The sequence below is a fragment of the Parasteatoda tepidariorum genome, chromosome 7 (assembly GCF_982258835.1).
Source record: "Parasteatoda tepidariorum strain Cologne lab strain chromosome 7, Ptep-v5.0, whole genome shotgun sequence".
Lineage (NCBI taxonomy): Eukaryota > Metazoa > Arthropoda > Arachnida > Araneae > Theridiidae > Parasteatoda > Parasteatoda tepidariorum.
The window spans coordinates 24,576,164-24,591,128 of NC_141761.1; the positions used below are offsets into that span (position 1 = coordinate 24,576,164).

Below are 14,965 nucleotides of genomic sequence, written 5' to 3' on the forward strand. Positions count from 1 at the left end.
ATTTTGGACTTAAAATAACTTTGAATGTAAGTTCAATTTGTACAAATTGAATTATTTATAGGTTTGTTAAATCAAACTTTTAATATTCCAAATATTTATATACGTTTTAAGTTTTTCTGTTTTTCGTTTGAAAAACTTTTGGGAGTCCTGGGATCAATCAATCTTATTTTGAAGGAAAACGATTATTTTTTGTGATTAAAATAATTCTTAAGCTAAGAAATATTATTCATTTTACATGATTTGTGTAAAAAGATCTGTAATAGAGTAATTTTAAAACGCGTAATTTAATATAGTAAAGTGTAGCTCTGGAATCACCAAAACCTGGTCGTGTCGTCAAAAAATAATTACAGAAAAAAGTTTTTCCTTGTGGCATACTCTAACCTCCTCTTATTGAGTGATAAAAAGCATTTTAGTAGTTCTTATGTATAAAACCCCAATATTTTTCTAAATTATTAATTCCATTAGTTCGTGTTTGGTTTCATTCAGCATAAAAAATGTATGTGAAACAATACTTCATTTTTCTGGATAGCAAAGTTGGATGCAAAATAAGTAGTAATCAAAGATAGTATTTTCGGTGCACTAAACTATAATACAACTAACTATAAAATTCCATCGTCTCGAACGTGATGTCATTTGATTTAGTGTTAAAAATTCATCGGTAAAAGTGTCTCATTTGCCTTGATAGTAATATTTAAGTCGATTCTCCTCCATTTTCTTGTTGTTTTTTTTCATTCCTTTTTCAACCGAAATTAGACACGAGAAATTGTGCGATTTTTTACACTTACTAAAAAGAGAATAACATTTCTTTGCTGGATGAAACTTTTTTTATAAGTTAAACCTTGTTTTTACTGTACTTTTTATTTATATAATTTCGATCTGTTCCAAATAAGTTGAGATATCTGATCGCTTAGTACTTAGTAATCGTATCATACGGTTTAAGTATACTAAATGTATATCTTTAATAATTTTTTTCTTCGTGTTTATCCGAATCTTTCGCAGAATTCTTAAGAAAAAAATCACTCTGAGAAAACTAAATTAATATTCAATCACTTTAGATAATAGATGTTATTTATTTCAGAATTTGTTCGATTCAACTCACACTTCTGAGTAGGATGAAATCAAATAAATATTAATGTAACATATGTTCTAATGAAACCTCAGTTTTGTTTTGAGAAGTAAGAGGATATTAATATTTTAGTAAGCAAACTTTGGTCTACTCCTTCCTCTATTAGCAAACCTTTTGTCTCTGTATGTCCTTTTGCCATTTTCATAATACTTGCCCTCATCTAAATCATGCCCGTAAGCTCTGCCAGGCCGCCATGCTTGTCTCCAATTTCTAGTGTCTTCAGCTTCTTCTTCATCATTGTTCTCATCAGGATCTTCTTCCTGATCAATGTCTTCTTCTGACTCTTCTTGGTCATCATCTTCGTCAGACGTAAATGTTTCCGTTTGGTCAGATGGGGATCTTGCACGATCTCTGGATCGTCTTCTATTTCGAAATCTAGATGGTCTTCGTCTTCTACCATCTGCACCAGGAGGATAGATTACTCTTCGCCAATAAAACCTCACCAATCCTTTGTGGTGCTGATGGCATTCTGGACCATGACATGGTTGTCTTTGCCCAGGACCTGTTATTTTATTCATGACAGGTCTTGGTGGAAAACTGTTTCGAGGCCCTAAATAAGACGCACCAGAAGGATTATCATCATAATCTAAGGGATCCTGTCTTCTCACGCCTCCCTTACTGGGTGACACGTAAGCAACTTGATCAGCAGGAGGTATGTATACAGCCTCTGATTTGACTCGTCGGACCACGTATGTTTTAGATGATGGCACAACATAGGTTGCTACTTTTGGTACAGCTGCAAAAATTTTGTTAACAGATGGTGACGATTCTGACGGATTCATATACATGGTCTTTGGTGACGTTGAACCTCTGATGACATACTGTGATGGTGGTGGCGTTACTCTTGAATAGGGTGGTGCATAGTTATCATAATCATAATCGTAATCAGGTTGGTCATCAAAATCGTCGTAATAGTGCTTGTCTTTCTTACTTGTATTGTTATTATCAGATCTGCGTCGTATTTTTTCTTCATTTTTTACCTTTTTTGGTTTGGAACTCGGCCTAGACATCTTCTTTATGCTTATTGGTGAAGATGTTGGAGGTGGAGTAACTACGAGTGTGGTTGGGGTGATAGCAGACGAAAAGTGTACGTAAGGTGATTTTGGAATTCCAACCCAGTGATTCGCAAGGTCACTCATCGTCATTAGGCTGTGACGATGATTAGGATGATGGTTCTTGAGCTCATTACAATGACTTAAGTGTGTGCTGATAATGAGTACGAAGACTACCTGGAAATAATAAAAAATAACAGTTTAATATATTTTGGCTCTTCATAATTGTATATTTTTAATTATATTATAAAGGATGTATATTAAAGCCTGTATCTCTCTCACATTCGAATGGCTTCTACTATACACATAAAATGTGCGTCTTGGTACAGTAAAAAGGCTAGCGTTATAAAATAACATATTACTTACAGCGCCGCATGGTTGAGTACTACAGAGTAAACTTTTTTCTTCTCGTAAATGGTATCATATAAGCAAAACAAGAATTAAATAGAGTTTTGAAGTTGAAAAGCATAATTGAATTAATCGTAACACAAAGAGATAACTTTGCGACCAAAAAACAGTTTAACTGCGTATTTGTATTCTTGTAATTTTCTACCTTGTGACGAGACAAAACAAACGAAGACAAAAGAAAGCTAGTTACCACAAGATACTTTTATTTTATCTATTTAATTTTTATAAGCTTAAATTTCCCTTACTGTTTGTAACACTTTAAAATCTGTAATTTTTTGTAAACTCAGACTAACAAACCCGTTTTAGTGCTTGTTTTTTCCTACCATTAATGTTCACAAAGTGCTCATTTGCACGAAATCGATGGTATTCTACAACTTCTTAATTTGCTTTTAATGAAGTGAATTAAAGCATGTTTTGCTCACAATTGTAAAACTTGTTTGTTCCAATGTGATCCCGTATTAGAAATAATTTATTTATTTATTTATTGTTCAGTTTACAAATGATCGAAAAAATTTTGAGTTGTAAGTTTTACAAACTTTTAGACCAAACCGAGAAATATTCTTTTTACCTTTATAATCGAGCTTACTAGTCCGAAGAAAAAAATATCTGTTTTAATAATTTTCTTCACCTAGTTTTCGCCAAATTTTTAAGTTCGAAATGACAAAAAAAAGTATAAAATTTTTTTCAAAGATTAAAAATCAATAAACGAAAATAACGTATTTTTATTCAGTTATGTTTTTATTGAGCATAACTAATTGCAAAGATGAAGCTAGACAACTTGTATAGAGCAACAAAACTGTACTTTATTCTCGCGACCAAGCTTTATTTTTACAGGGCGAAAAATTCTGGTAAAATTACTATAGATGGACCTAGTTGGTGTTATAAAACTCTGGTTGTTTTACTGTACTAGGCGGAAGTGGTTTTAACAGTTAGTAACGGTATAGCATAAATGGTTTTTGCCACAGTTAACAGTTTGAGTACCATCTTATTCATGCTTATTTGATTGCTTTGTTTGAATATGGGGAAATAACAATAAATAAATTGATATTTGACCAATATTTGGTGAAATTTCTAACAGTGTGTGTAATGCTATGAAATGAGATAATCCTACACCACGTGACCAAACAGTTGACCTTGAGAAGAGCCATTAACATTCATGAGTCCAAATTTTCATCCGTTCTCCTGCCTTAAACTTGACTTGACTTGATAGAAATTTTCGTAGAAGAGGGGAGAGTGGGGTCAATTGTAACATTTTTTACTTAACTATTTTTAACTAACAAAAAATCCAATATATTATTAGTATTAATTGACAGACGAGTAAAGTAGACTACCCTCTACTAGAAAAAAAATAAATACCCGATTTTAAATATTATTATATTAGTTATTAACAATTTTTGACAGTCGTGCAGTTGTTACAATTGTCCCCACTTACGGGGTCAATTGTAACAGTTCATAAATTCAACTAAAACATAGTTAATTATACATATTATCATAGTTGTGATATATTTTTTTATTGATCAAAATAGTAGTGATATTTTAGGAGTAAAAATAATAATGAGCAGAAACCTAAAGGGTAAAACTTTTAACTTTAAGGGGTTAAAAATTTTAATTTATGCTGTGAAAGGTGACAAATAAAATAATGCACCTGCAACTTAATATAAATGATATAGGAAACTATTGGTGGTTCTTAAAGAGTTAAGTAATGGTTTATAAACATAAGATTATTTATTTTCAGCTGTTACAATCGTCCCTTTACTTATTGTTACAATTGTCCCCAAGACGCCATTTCAGCTTCATTTGTTAAAAACAATGCTAGTTAATTAGCAAAACTAATCTTTTTTTTTATTGAAATGTTAATTAAAGTGTCCACTTACATATTCGGTTACTAATTTTTATTTGTTTAAGCAAAATTACTTTGTTACAATATAATATTCTAATACCAAAAAAAGTACTTGCGTGGAGTGAAAATATCTTTTGTGATGTAACTCTTTCAAAAGTACATAAAAATGGTTGCCATCAGGGGTGTACATGTAGATTTATTAAATACACCTTGTGCGCCACCTAGGAACCAAATCTAGAACCCGACACTCGAAATTTTTGCTCTGTTACAATCGTACCCTGTTACAATTGACCCCACTCTCCCCTACTTGCCCGCGAAGCGGTCATCTCACTCCTTCATCTGGTCTGTTAAAATGATTGAGACTAATGGCATTGGTAAAGAAGAGATTCGAGTGGTGGCAATGTAGCCTCTGTAGAATTACAGTCATATCTGAGTTATCTCCGGCCTTAAGTACTGAGACCACATTTTTATAATGCGGTAACTTGATACCTTTCATAATATAATCATATTTACAAATTGCAGTTCGATATTTCGAGAATGAAAATTTAAAATCGTCGAAAAAATGTGCGCGTTTTTTCAAAAAGAGTGCGTTTTTGTATCTGATTTCGAAACTTCAAATATCGGCTACAGAAATTATATAGAATAAGCTGCGTGTCTGTTAAGAATGAGTCTGAGTACGTGTAAAATCTGATCATTGCATTAAAAGTTATTAAGATATTTTTGAATTATTTATTTTTCTCCATATTGTACTTAAAAGTGCACAGAAATTTTTTTTTCATCTTCTTGTTTCCTCTAAATTTTTTGTTATTAAGCATTAGCACTGAAATAAGTGTTAAATGAATAAGTAAGTTTCTAAATAGCCGTGCATAAAAATTTTTTTGTAGCCATTTTTATGCAAATAAATAAATGAATAAAGTTTCACACAATAGCGTTTTTTAACCTTCCTCTCCAATTTTTAACCATGGAGCAATAGCTCTGAACTTATTGTTAAATTAAAAGAGGTATTTCTGAATAGTCGACTATAAGTTGTTTTTACACTCTTTTAAGAAAGTAAATATGCATGCGTAAAGTGTAAAAGAATTTAGTGGTGACTAACCGTCAAATTAATAAGTATGTTTCGAAATAGTCGTGCATAAATAGTTTTTAAGAGCCGTTTTTCATTCAAACAAATGTATGGGTAAAGTTTCACGCAATAGGTTTTTTTGACCTCCCACTACAAGTATTAGCCATAAATCACCAGCACTGAACTGATTGATAAATTAAAAGATGTATTTATAAATAGTCGAGTATAAGTTGTTTTTACACTCTTTCATGAAAGTAAATATGCATGCGTAAAGTGTAGAAGAATTTTCGTAAATAGATTTTTCGAATTTATATTTTTGGTAATTATATATTTTATCATTTTTTTGACAGGGAATTTAATAGCCAACATTAAACTAATTGTCGAGTTAATAAATGTGCCTCTCAATTGTCATGCTTAAGTTGTATTTTACACAGTTTTGCATGCAAATAAAATTGTTAAGCAAGTTATTGTTGTTAAGCACTGACACATGTATTATTGCCTGGCACATATTTGTCTTCTTAAAGCGAGGCTATTCTTGTGGAAGCATGCGTTTAATTAAAAAATTGCAATTAATGTTTACGACGTAGATTTAAAAATGGTTTTGAATATTGTTATTATTTAATATGCTGTAAGATGAAAATAAGGAAACAATATTGTTTCAAGGTTCATTACTCTCTTTAAATAATTTAGGAACGGCAGAAATTTAAATCATTACTTTTTAAATAGCATTCATAACTCTTAGTTGAAGAGCTTTTTAAATGAAATATTTCATAAAAGCAAAGTTTCCAAAATCAGTCCTTCGGATACTTGGCCTTCCAATAATTAATTTTAAGAGTTGAGTAATCTTCTACAAACTTTTGCACTTTATTAGTTCATTCGTTTATTTATTACGAAAAGCTGCGTTGACTCTAATAATAGACTCAATTCAATTTGTGACTCGAAGTTCGTACATAAAGGACTTGTTAAGAGGAGGAGGAATATTTTGGAGGAGAAAGTATTTTTGTAGAGACTTAATCTAAAACTGCAACATTCAAAACAAGAGTCACGCTTCTTAAAGAATAAATTTTCCCTTTCTAAGAGTGTGTTTAAGAACTTTTAAGGCGTGTAAATATATAGTTATTAATTAAACTTGAATGTTTGACAAATTACTAGACTGACATCGCTTAGTTCTAACACGTTTGATTTATTTTAAAAATATTTTCATCGAATGCTAGAAATATATATAAAATTTAGAACTTTTACTGAAACATTTTTATAAATATTATATGCGTAAGTAGAAAATAAAAAAGAAAAAATCACTGACTTGGCTTACGAATAAAACTTTGTTTGCATGAGATGTAACAGTAAATGTAATTTTTTAATTATAGTGTTTTGAAAATGGGATATTCTGTCCAATAGTATTTTTGAAGTTATACTTCTTATGCGACTTCCAACAAGGTTGCGTTAAACGTTTAACGCTAAATTTTTATTGGCTAAATCACGTGGTAGGATCCAGTTTTCCCTCATTTCCATATTGTTTTGGTTCTCACTAACATAAAAATAATAAAAGTCATAAAAGTATTGTTTTTCCATAAATATTTTTTTTAGTTTGTTTTAATACACATATAAGAGCTATAAACGATAAGCAGAGAGCTCGCCGCACTTAACTATACTCAATACTCAATACACATATAATTTAATAGGGTAGTATTTTTTATTTTCAAATTTAGTGGATAACAATTGTAAAAAATGAGTGAAAACAATCCCACGGACAATGCGACGGATTTAAGGTTATGTTAAGGTACGCCTCTTGTGAATATCAATTAATTGTTAGGTCTTCTCTTCTGAAATTACATTATGACGCATTCACATACATTATTAATACAAATACATTTTCCAAGGCGAGACGATGAGGCAAACACAAGAACTTCCACTGGTTCAAGAGGGAAAAATGCACAATATTACCGTTATTACAGAGCACGGAAGCGAGCGGAGCAGGAAAAAGAGTCGTTGAATAGAACTAGTGATCCTTCTACGACTGCTGATTCTTCTACAATTAACGTCGCAGATTGCGAAGTTTAACTTCTTCCGCGCGGAGGGACTCCACGCACAATTTTTTTTTTCATATAACATTCTGCCTCCATTATTTTATCTTTGCGAGAACATGTTTTCCACTATTTTTCTTTTTGTGAGATCCTGCACTGCATTATTTTGCTACTTCTTTTTTAATTTTATTTTACATTTTTGGGTTGAACTGACAAAATGGTAAGAAATAGTAATTATAAATAAATAAGTGGGGTTCAGGTGACACTTTTCAATATTTTGTGGATTATCCCTTTAATATATTCATTTGTGGTTGTTGTGCCATTTCAATTCGACATACAACTGGAAATTTGCGGAATTGTATTGAAGAATTTGCAAAACGATTAACATTTTGTGTAACGCTCTGTATGTCGTATGTTACTAAACTAAGGATCACAACTGCAAGGGTGATATAAATTGTCAAAAATAAATGTCATGTAAAAATTTTGAGTGATGAGCAAAAAACAACTTTGTACTTTTTGTTTCCGTATTGTATATAAATCCTTTTTTTAAATTAAAACAGTAAATAACCTGAAAATTAAGTGGTAAGTTCGTCGTATTAACTCAGTGGTATTTTTACTTACGGTTTGATACGATTAAACATTTTTATTAAATTAAAATATGCTTTTCTAAACTAATCAATTTATTTTTCATTTCATGCTTATTGATTATAAAGTGTGTCTTTCTTTTTGCATATTATAAGATATATCTTTCTTTTTGCCCAAATTATGACAGATGGAAACAACGTTAAAACAAAAAAAACTCTGTTATTAAGTGCAGTAAATGCGATCAAATGAAATTGATCGGTTTTCAAACAAAGATGTCCTCTTTAGACAGCCCTACTTATTACGAATATTTTTATAAAATATAAAGAATATATATATATATATATATATATATATATATATATATATATCATCCCATTGAAGTAACTGAGTTATCTTATTAATCTTGAGGCTCTATAAAAGAATAATTACCGTTTCTTTTCCTTGGATGCTTATTTTATTTGTTACGAATCAGCTTTACTTATATCCCTTCAAAATAAAAAAAAAATGTTTGTTGCAAATTATAAAAAGAAAATGATTACTAGGCATAAAGCTGTTCCCAAAATACAATTTTCTTTCGTGAGGAAAGCTTTTAATTACGCTTGAGTTATTTTAGTGTGCGTGATACGCTTGATCAGGACAAAAATAATTAAGGAATTGTATTTTTACTTTACTGTTTTTGTCTCAGTGACACAAAAACAAAGTGTAGTAGAAAATGAAAATAATAACGAAAGGCGTTGATCCAGATAAAAGTACAATATTGTTTTTGTTTTAAGGAAATGGAGGAGATAGTTTGAAAGTCCTACGTAGTTATACTCAGAATAGAGTGTATTTCGATAAAGTGTAAAGCTTTGAATAGTTAATTCTAAAACAGCCAGTTTGTCTTAAAGAAAAATATCTTCCCACCAAAACACTGATTAAAAAGGAATCATTTTTACTTTAAAACACACTGTCAGAAAAAAGGGAAAAATATACTTGACTCCATTCCTGTTTGCGTGGAACACCGTGGTAACAGGAATGGCGGCCTAAACATAATGATATTTCAATAAAACATTGAAAAATTTCAACAAAGCATCGGCCAAAACTTGCAATGAACCCTATGTAAGCAATATTAATAAACCCAATAAAAAGTATTTTGAATCGAAGCAAAAATTAATGGAAAAGACGCAGAAAGAAAAGGGGAAAAAAAAGAAAAACAACTCATGGCACCAAAATGGCGTCTGTAATACCGGACTAGCGGTGACATTTTTTTCTAAAGTCCCTTTTTATGACTGCCCACATACCTTCCATCTTATTGATCAGAATCAAAAGTAACCTTACCAGCCGGCATCCAACGTGGAACTAACGGACCTGTGAAATTATGTATACCGTTGAACATTTAAAAATAGCGCTAAAACCTAAACCAAAAAGAATCACGCTTGGGTTTCAACATCGCCCAACTTGGCGATCAACCGCGATCACAACTTGGAGAGAATCAAGGGGCACCCTCAAATATAGTCTACCCAGAAAAAGTATGTAATTCAAAATACAGTACATCAAAACACAGTCTAATGTTTTCATGCGGATGCTTGCTTAACATCAAATAGTTGCAACAGGCGAGTGCTAGTCTCATAAGGATATTATATATAAACTAGGAGGCTCCGCCCCCTGCTCGCTAACGCTCGCCAACCCCCGAGAATTGCTACGCAATCCTATGTGGATCACGCCGTGAACCATGACTCGTTGCGCTCGCTCGCCAATGAACACAATGTTCTAGCACAAAGACTTAATATATTATCATCAAAGACATAGTATTTTATCATCAAAGACATCGTATTGTACTTATGTAGAAGAATTCTACCAATGTTGTTATTGGCTTTTAAAAAAGTATATTAGCTATTTAGATTGTACATAGTGAAAAAATCAAAACATTAGCTAAATAAGAAACATAATAGCAAAATAAATTATCAAATATTGCTTCACTAATATTCTGAATTTTAAAGCGTGAAAATTCAATGCATAAATAAACGCGAAATATAAAAAAATTCAATGCATTCAATACAAACACTTAAACGTTTTTTAGACGTTTAGGTAGCTCCCAGAAGAAAAATATCAATTCAACAGCGGCCTTTTAAAGCATTCTCACTTCAATTAATTAATTAATTCCTAATTGAGTTTAAATTAAATATTGTCATGTTTTTAGTGCATGAATCTGAATTGAACAACCTGATAATGTTATCCTGATAATGTTATTATTGTTATCTGGTTGCTCACTACGTACCGAATCCAATCAATTAAAAATGAAAACTGTTGCCAGCGCGAGAAAAGAAATATCATCGGTTTTATTGATACATACATACGTACGTATTAGCGTTTTATATAATATAGAAGATTAAATACAACTGAAGAAGTAAAATATCCAAGCCTCAGATCGATGGGGACCAGCTTGTGTGCAAAGTAAATATGGCTTGATATTAATGCTGACCAAATTCTCTCAATTATTTTGAACTCGAATGTTTGGCGAATGTTGATATTTTGTTTCATATTATGGACGTTGTTCATTCATTTATTAGAGTTTTATATTTTAGCATCGCTATATTTGTTATGTATAATGCCCTTATTTTACCGGCTGATCCTATATTTGCTACAATGTTGAATTGCGGCGGTTTCGTAATTTAAGGTTTAACATTAACATTTTTGAAATATGGAAAAAACTGGCTGTATTTAGACGTTATTGTCGGTCTCATAATTATTTTAATAAGGCCGTTGCTTACTAATGACTCTATACAAAAAAAAACATTGCATTTATATTTATTTTCAATTAATATGCGAAAAGCTTTCGAATTTTCCCGAGATAAGTTATTTCTGCAGTTAAAGATATCATCAAATTTTATTTACAGCAATTTTCAATCAGCAATACTCAACAGCAAAAATTTCGAATAGGAAATTATACCTAATTTCTTTTATTGAAAAAAGAAAAAACTGTTTTGAGAATGGTTTTCTCAAATTATTATGTTTTTTTTTCATACAGCTCTGCGTGTGACCTGCATTTTTAAAATTTATACACCTGAAAATATACACCTGAATTCTTTAGAATTTCTTAAATGCATACAATATTTGTACACATAATTTTTACAAATACAATAACCGTGGGATATATTTTAAGAATTAATGAAATAGTTCTTTGTAAAATTAAAAACATAATTTTTTGAAAATGTTTTCAAAATTATGTTTTAATTTTACTGTATGAAATTTTATTATAACAGTTTAAATTATATACTAAATTAAAACTGTTTTTGAATAAATATATTCTCGATCCTTTTTTTAAAATGATTTTTATTATATTTCTTTATTTGAATTCTTGAACTTTTTGTCGTTTGAAATACGGATGTAACGATAATTCAAAAATATGGACTCAATTATTTAGTCAAGAGAGCTTCAAGTTTATATCATTTAATATCAAAACCACTGTTTTGTGTATTTTACCATATAACTAGATAACTAGAAAGTTTATAGTGAATCCAAGCGTTCGCGCACAATTATAAAGTTTGTCAAAATTTTATGTGAAAACTATTTTTCAATCAGTTATTTTTTTATATACTTTACTAATGATAGAGCAATTTTGAATTGTAAAGAAACTGATCGAACAGTTTCTTCAAGATTAAAAATTTAAAAATTCGACCTCTCCGAGTTGGCTAGATGCAAAAGAGTGAGAATGAATCAGAAATGAGGGGTCCAAATTTTCAACTGCTCTTCTGATAAACTATTAGAACCATATATTCTAGATTGCAGCTTGCCCCCACATGTATACATATATTTCGACGAAAAAAACGTGTTCATTCATGAAAAATACGTTTCTGTATCGGATCAAACTGCAAATATCGTAAGCACAAATATATTTAACCCATTTATGGCTAGTCTTTTGAATCATTCTATCACAGTACGTCAAAATACTATCTTCTTATAGTAATTAAGCCGCTCTCTTTCAAATTTTGTTACATATAGTTTTTAAAGTTAAAACACTAGGTTTGTTAACAAAATAGCTTTCAAACCTGCAACATTACCGGCAGTTAAATGTGACAAAAGAACGAAACTACTTTTTATTTAGAGTTCTTCTTCAAAAACAAAAAGTATTATTTCGAAAAATAATTTAATAATTTTTTTTCTCTCTTTAAAAAATATCAACAGCATTCTTAACAACATTCATAAAATTCTTAAATAGTACAATTTAGGTAAAGTAGCTTACCTTAACCAAGTTCTTGAATCCAAAGTTCCTCATAACCATGACTGTTCCCCAAGTTTTAGCTCTTGTACTGACAGAGAGATAAGAATAATATTTCCAGCATTATGGCTTTAATATTTCTTTGCTGACCCCATGGACGTCATACGCTTCGATGGGCAAAGTCACAGTAAAGGGTGAACGACAAAATCTTTTCGTGGAAGATTCAAAACCGTACCATTCTCCACCCCCCGTTGGTTCGAATCTCTCTCTCACGCGATTCATTCGACAAGGTCAATGTCTTAGAAGTTTACCGGATACGCTCTGCTTTTTGTTTCGTTTCTGGACATAAATATTTACAAAGTTTTCATTTGATTTGAATAGAAATAGTGGTCAATCGCGTAAACCTTTTCAAGCCTTAAAAACAAATGGCGATGTTCTGTGCGAAGAGGCTCTACGGCTCAGCTGTTTTTGATTGAAGCAATAAAACCGTATAAAACTCAAGCATTTGTAGGAATATATAATTTATACAGATTTAGAAATACTAGCTTTAGCGAATCTTTCTGCTCATAGTGAAAAATTTTGAGACTCATTGATTCATAATATCGCTTAAATTTGCTGAAGCTGGTGCTTGGTTGAATCATAATATTTTGTTTGTTAAACTGGATTACGTGATATTGAAGTTCAACTTGAATCGAAGCAAGGTTTTATTTAGAATTTTATTAAGGTTGTGACAAATTTTTCCCCTTCACAAGACACTGATATAATGGTTCTCGGTTGAAATTTTTTTCACTGTTTTTCTCTTCATTTCCCCTTTAAAAAGCTTTATTATTAAGTTTAAAAGATGCCTTATTTTATCCTTAAATAAATGTTATTTAATTTTTTTATTAGCAAATGAATTTCTCAACTAATTCGATAGCTTTTTGCTCATTTCACATTATGCAAATAAATTGTAGCTTAACTATTTATGTTACCTGAAATAATTACAAATATATTTCTATATTAAAAAAAGAAACAAAAGCTACTACTGCCATAGTAGATGTTTCTAAAAAATTAAATCGAACGTGCTTCTCTCTGTTATAATTTAGAAAGTATTAGATAAAACAATATCACATTTCGCGCAATTCCGGGGAAATATTTAATAAACACTCTGTTATTAAAATGTTATTGATGCGGTTATTACTTTTAAGGTTTAATTACGTCAAATCTGAAGATCTCCTTTTTTTTGAGCCACTTAGTTTAACGAAAACTATTACACAGGGAATCCCGATGTTTTTCAGGATTGTACTTTTAAGCCATTGAATGAGTTTTACTTCTCACTTTGTTTAAATTTCAATTTAGTTTTGAAGTAGTTGAATAGTTTAGATTGACCTTTTTTTCGATGTAAAAAAAAACTACCTATTACTATAGGTAGTTTTCTTAAAGTATAATAATTTGCAGACGCGTACTCTTGCGAATAAAAATACGAAATTTTATGAGCATTTTTTGAATTTCGACTTGGTTTCGGAGTTATTAAATTTTAAAACAATCCTGAATAGTTCACAAAAATACATATTTTTTCTCTGATTTGCACAAAACCGAAGCCCAATTCTCTCCTTTCATTAAATTTCCTTTTAGATTATTTTAGTTTGAGAAATCGATGTTAATATTTATTTAAATTAATATTTACTTAAATTAATATTAAGAGTTTTTCAATATATTTTCTAGCTTTCTTTCCCCCTTCTCGCAAAAATGTCGTCACTTGTGGGTGACGTCAAGTTCTTTTTTATTTTTTATTTTTTATTTATTTGCAAAGAGGTAACTTTTTAAATTGAACCACCAGTTAATTTTTTAAATTAAATCTTTGCTAACCTTAATCCCGGAGGCTAGCTGCATTACTCACGTTACAGATACCCATTCATAGGGTTGGCCACATTCACCCACATAACACAGCAGAGGACAACACAGAGAGAAGCATCCATTCCCTGAGTTGTATTAGAAATCGCAACTATTGGCATTTCCGCCACGCAAGCTAACTACTCGGCCACCTGGCTGGGTAAATTAAATCTCTGAGGTTTAAATTTTTAAACTCATATAGGTTATTTGAAGTTTGAATTTGATAATTTTAGAATACTGGTTAAAAATGAAAAAAAAAAAACATTAATAATTTTTAAAATTTTTAATTTTTATCTTAATTTGGCTTTTCTATTTGTCTTTTCCACGTAGTTTTGAATTTTTTTTTTTGAGTGTGCATTTATAAAATTAGAACATTAAAAAAATGAAAAAGAAATCGGAATAACATCTTTTTTAGGTGTATATCCATTTTCGATTTCTTAACGTATGAATGTAATTATAGTTTTAGTAATTAATCATTTTAGTAATTATCATTTTTATGTTATTATAGTTTTAGAACAGAAGGATAAAAGCGTTCTAAAAAAACTGTTAATGCAGTTATGTGGGCTGGCAAACGATAAGAAACAGGAGGTGAACCTATAATATAATTTAGATAAGAGAGCATTTAATTTTGACTTATTTTATGTTAAAGCTGATTAATTTAATTTAGCGAAAACTATTAGCAATAGAACTAAATTTTTTTCTCTTACGTCTGTAGATGAATAATACGTTTTACATTGTTTAAATTTTCAATTAGTTATAGAGAAAATACATTGCTAAGTCTTAATTTTTAGAAACAA

The 14,965-nt window shown here is 30.4% G+C and overlaps 1 protein-coding gene across 1 annotated transcript; it reads right to left on the reverse strand.

Annotated features, from left to right (window-relative positions):
* Positions 1 to 1,073: 1,073 nt before the first annotated feature.
* Positions 1,074 to 12,460, reverse strand: LOC107451529 (uncharacterized). The gene is made up of 2 exons (XM_016067661.4): positions 12,321 to 12,460; positions 1,074 to 2,355 (listed from the first exon to the last, which is right to left on the reverse strand). The coding sequence occupies exons 1-2, from the start codon at positions 12,357 to 12,359 to the stop codon at positions 1,195 to 1,197; spliced, it is 1,200 nt and encodes a 399-aa protein (XP_015923147.3). The 5' UTR covers positions 12,360 to 12,460; the 3' UTR covers positions 1,074 to 1,194.
* Between the last annotated feature and the right edge of the window lie 2,505 nt (positions 12,461 to 14,965).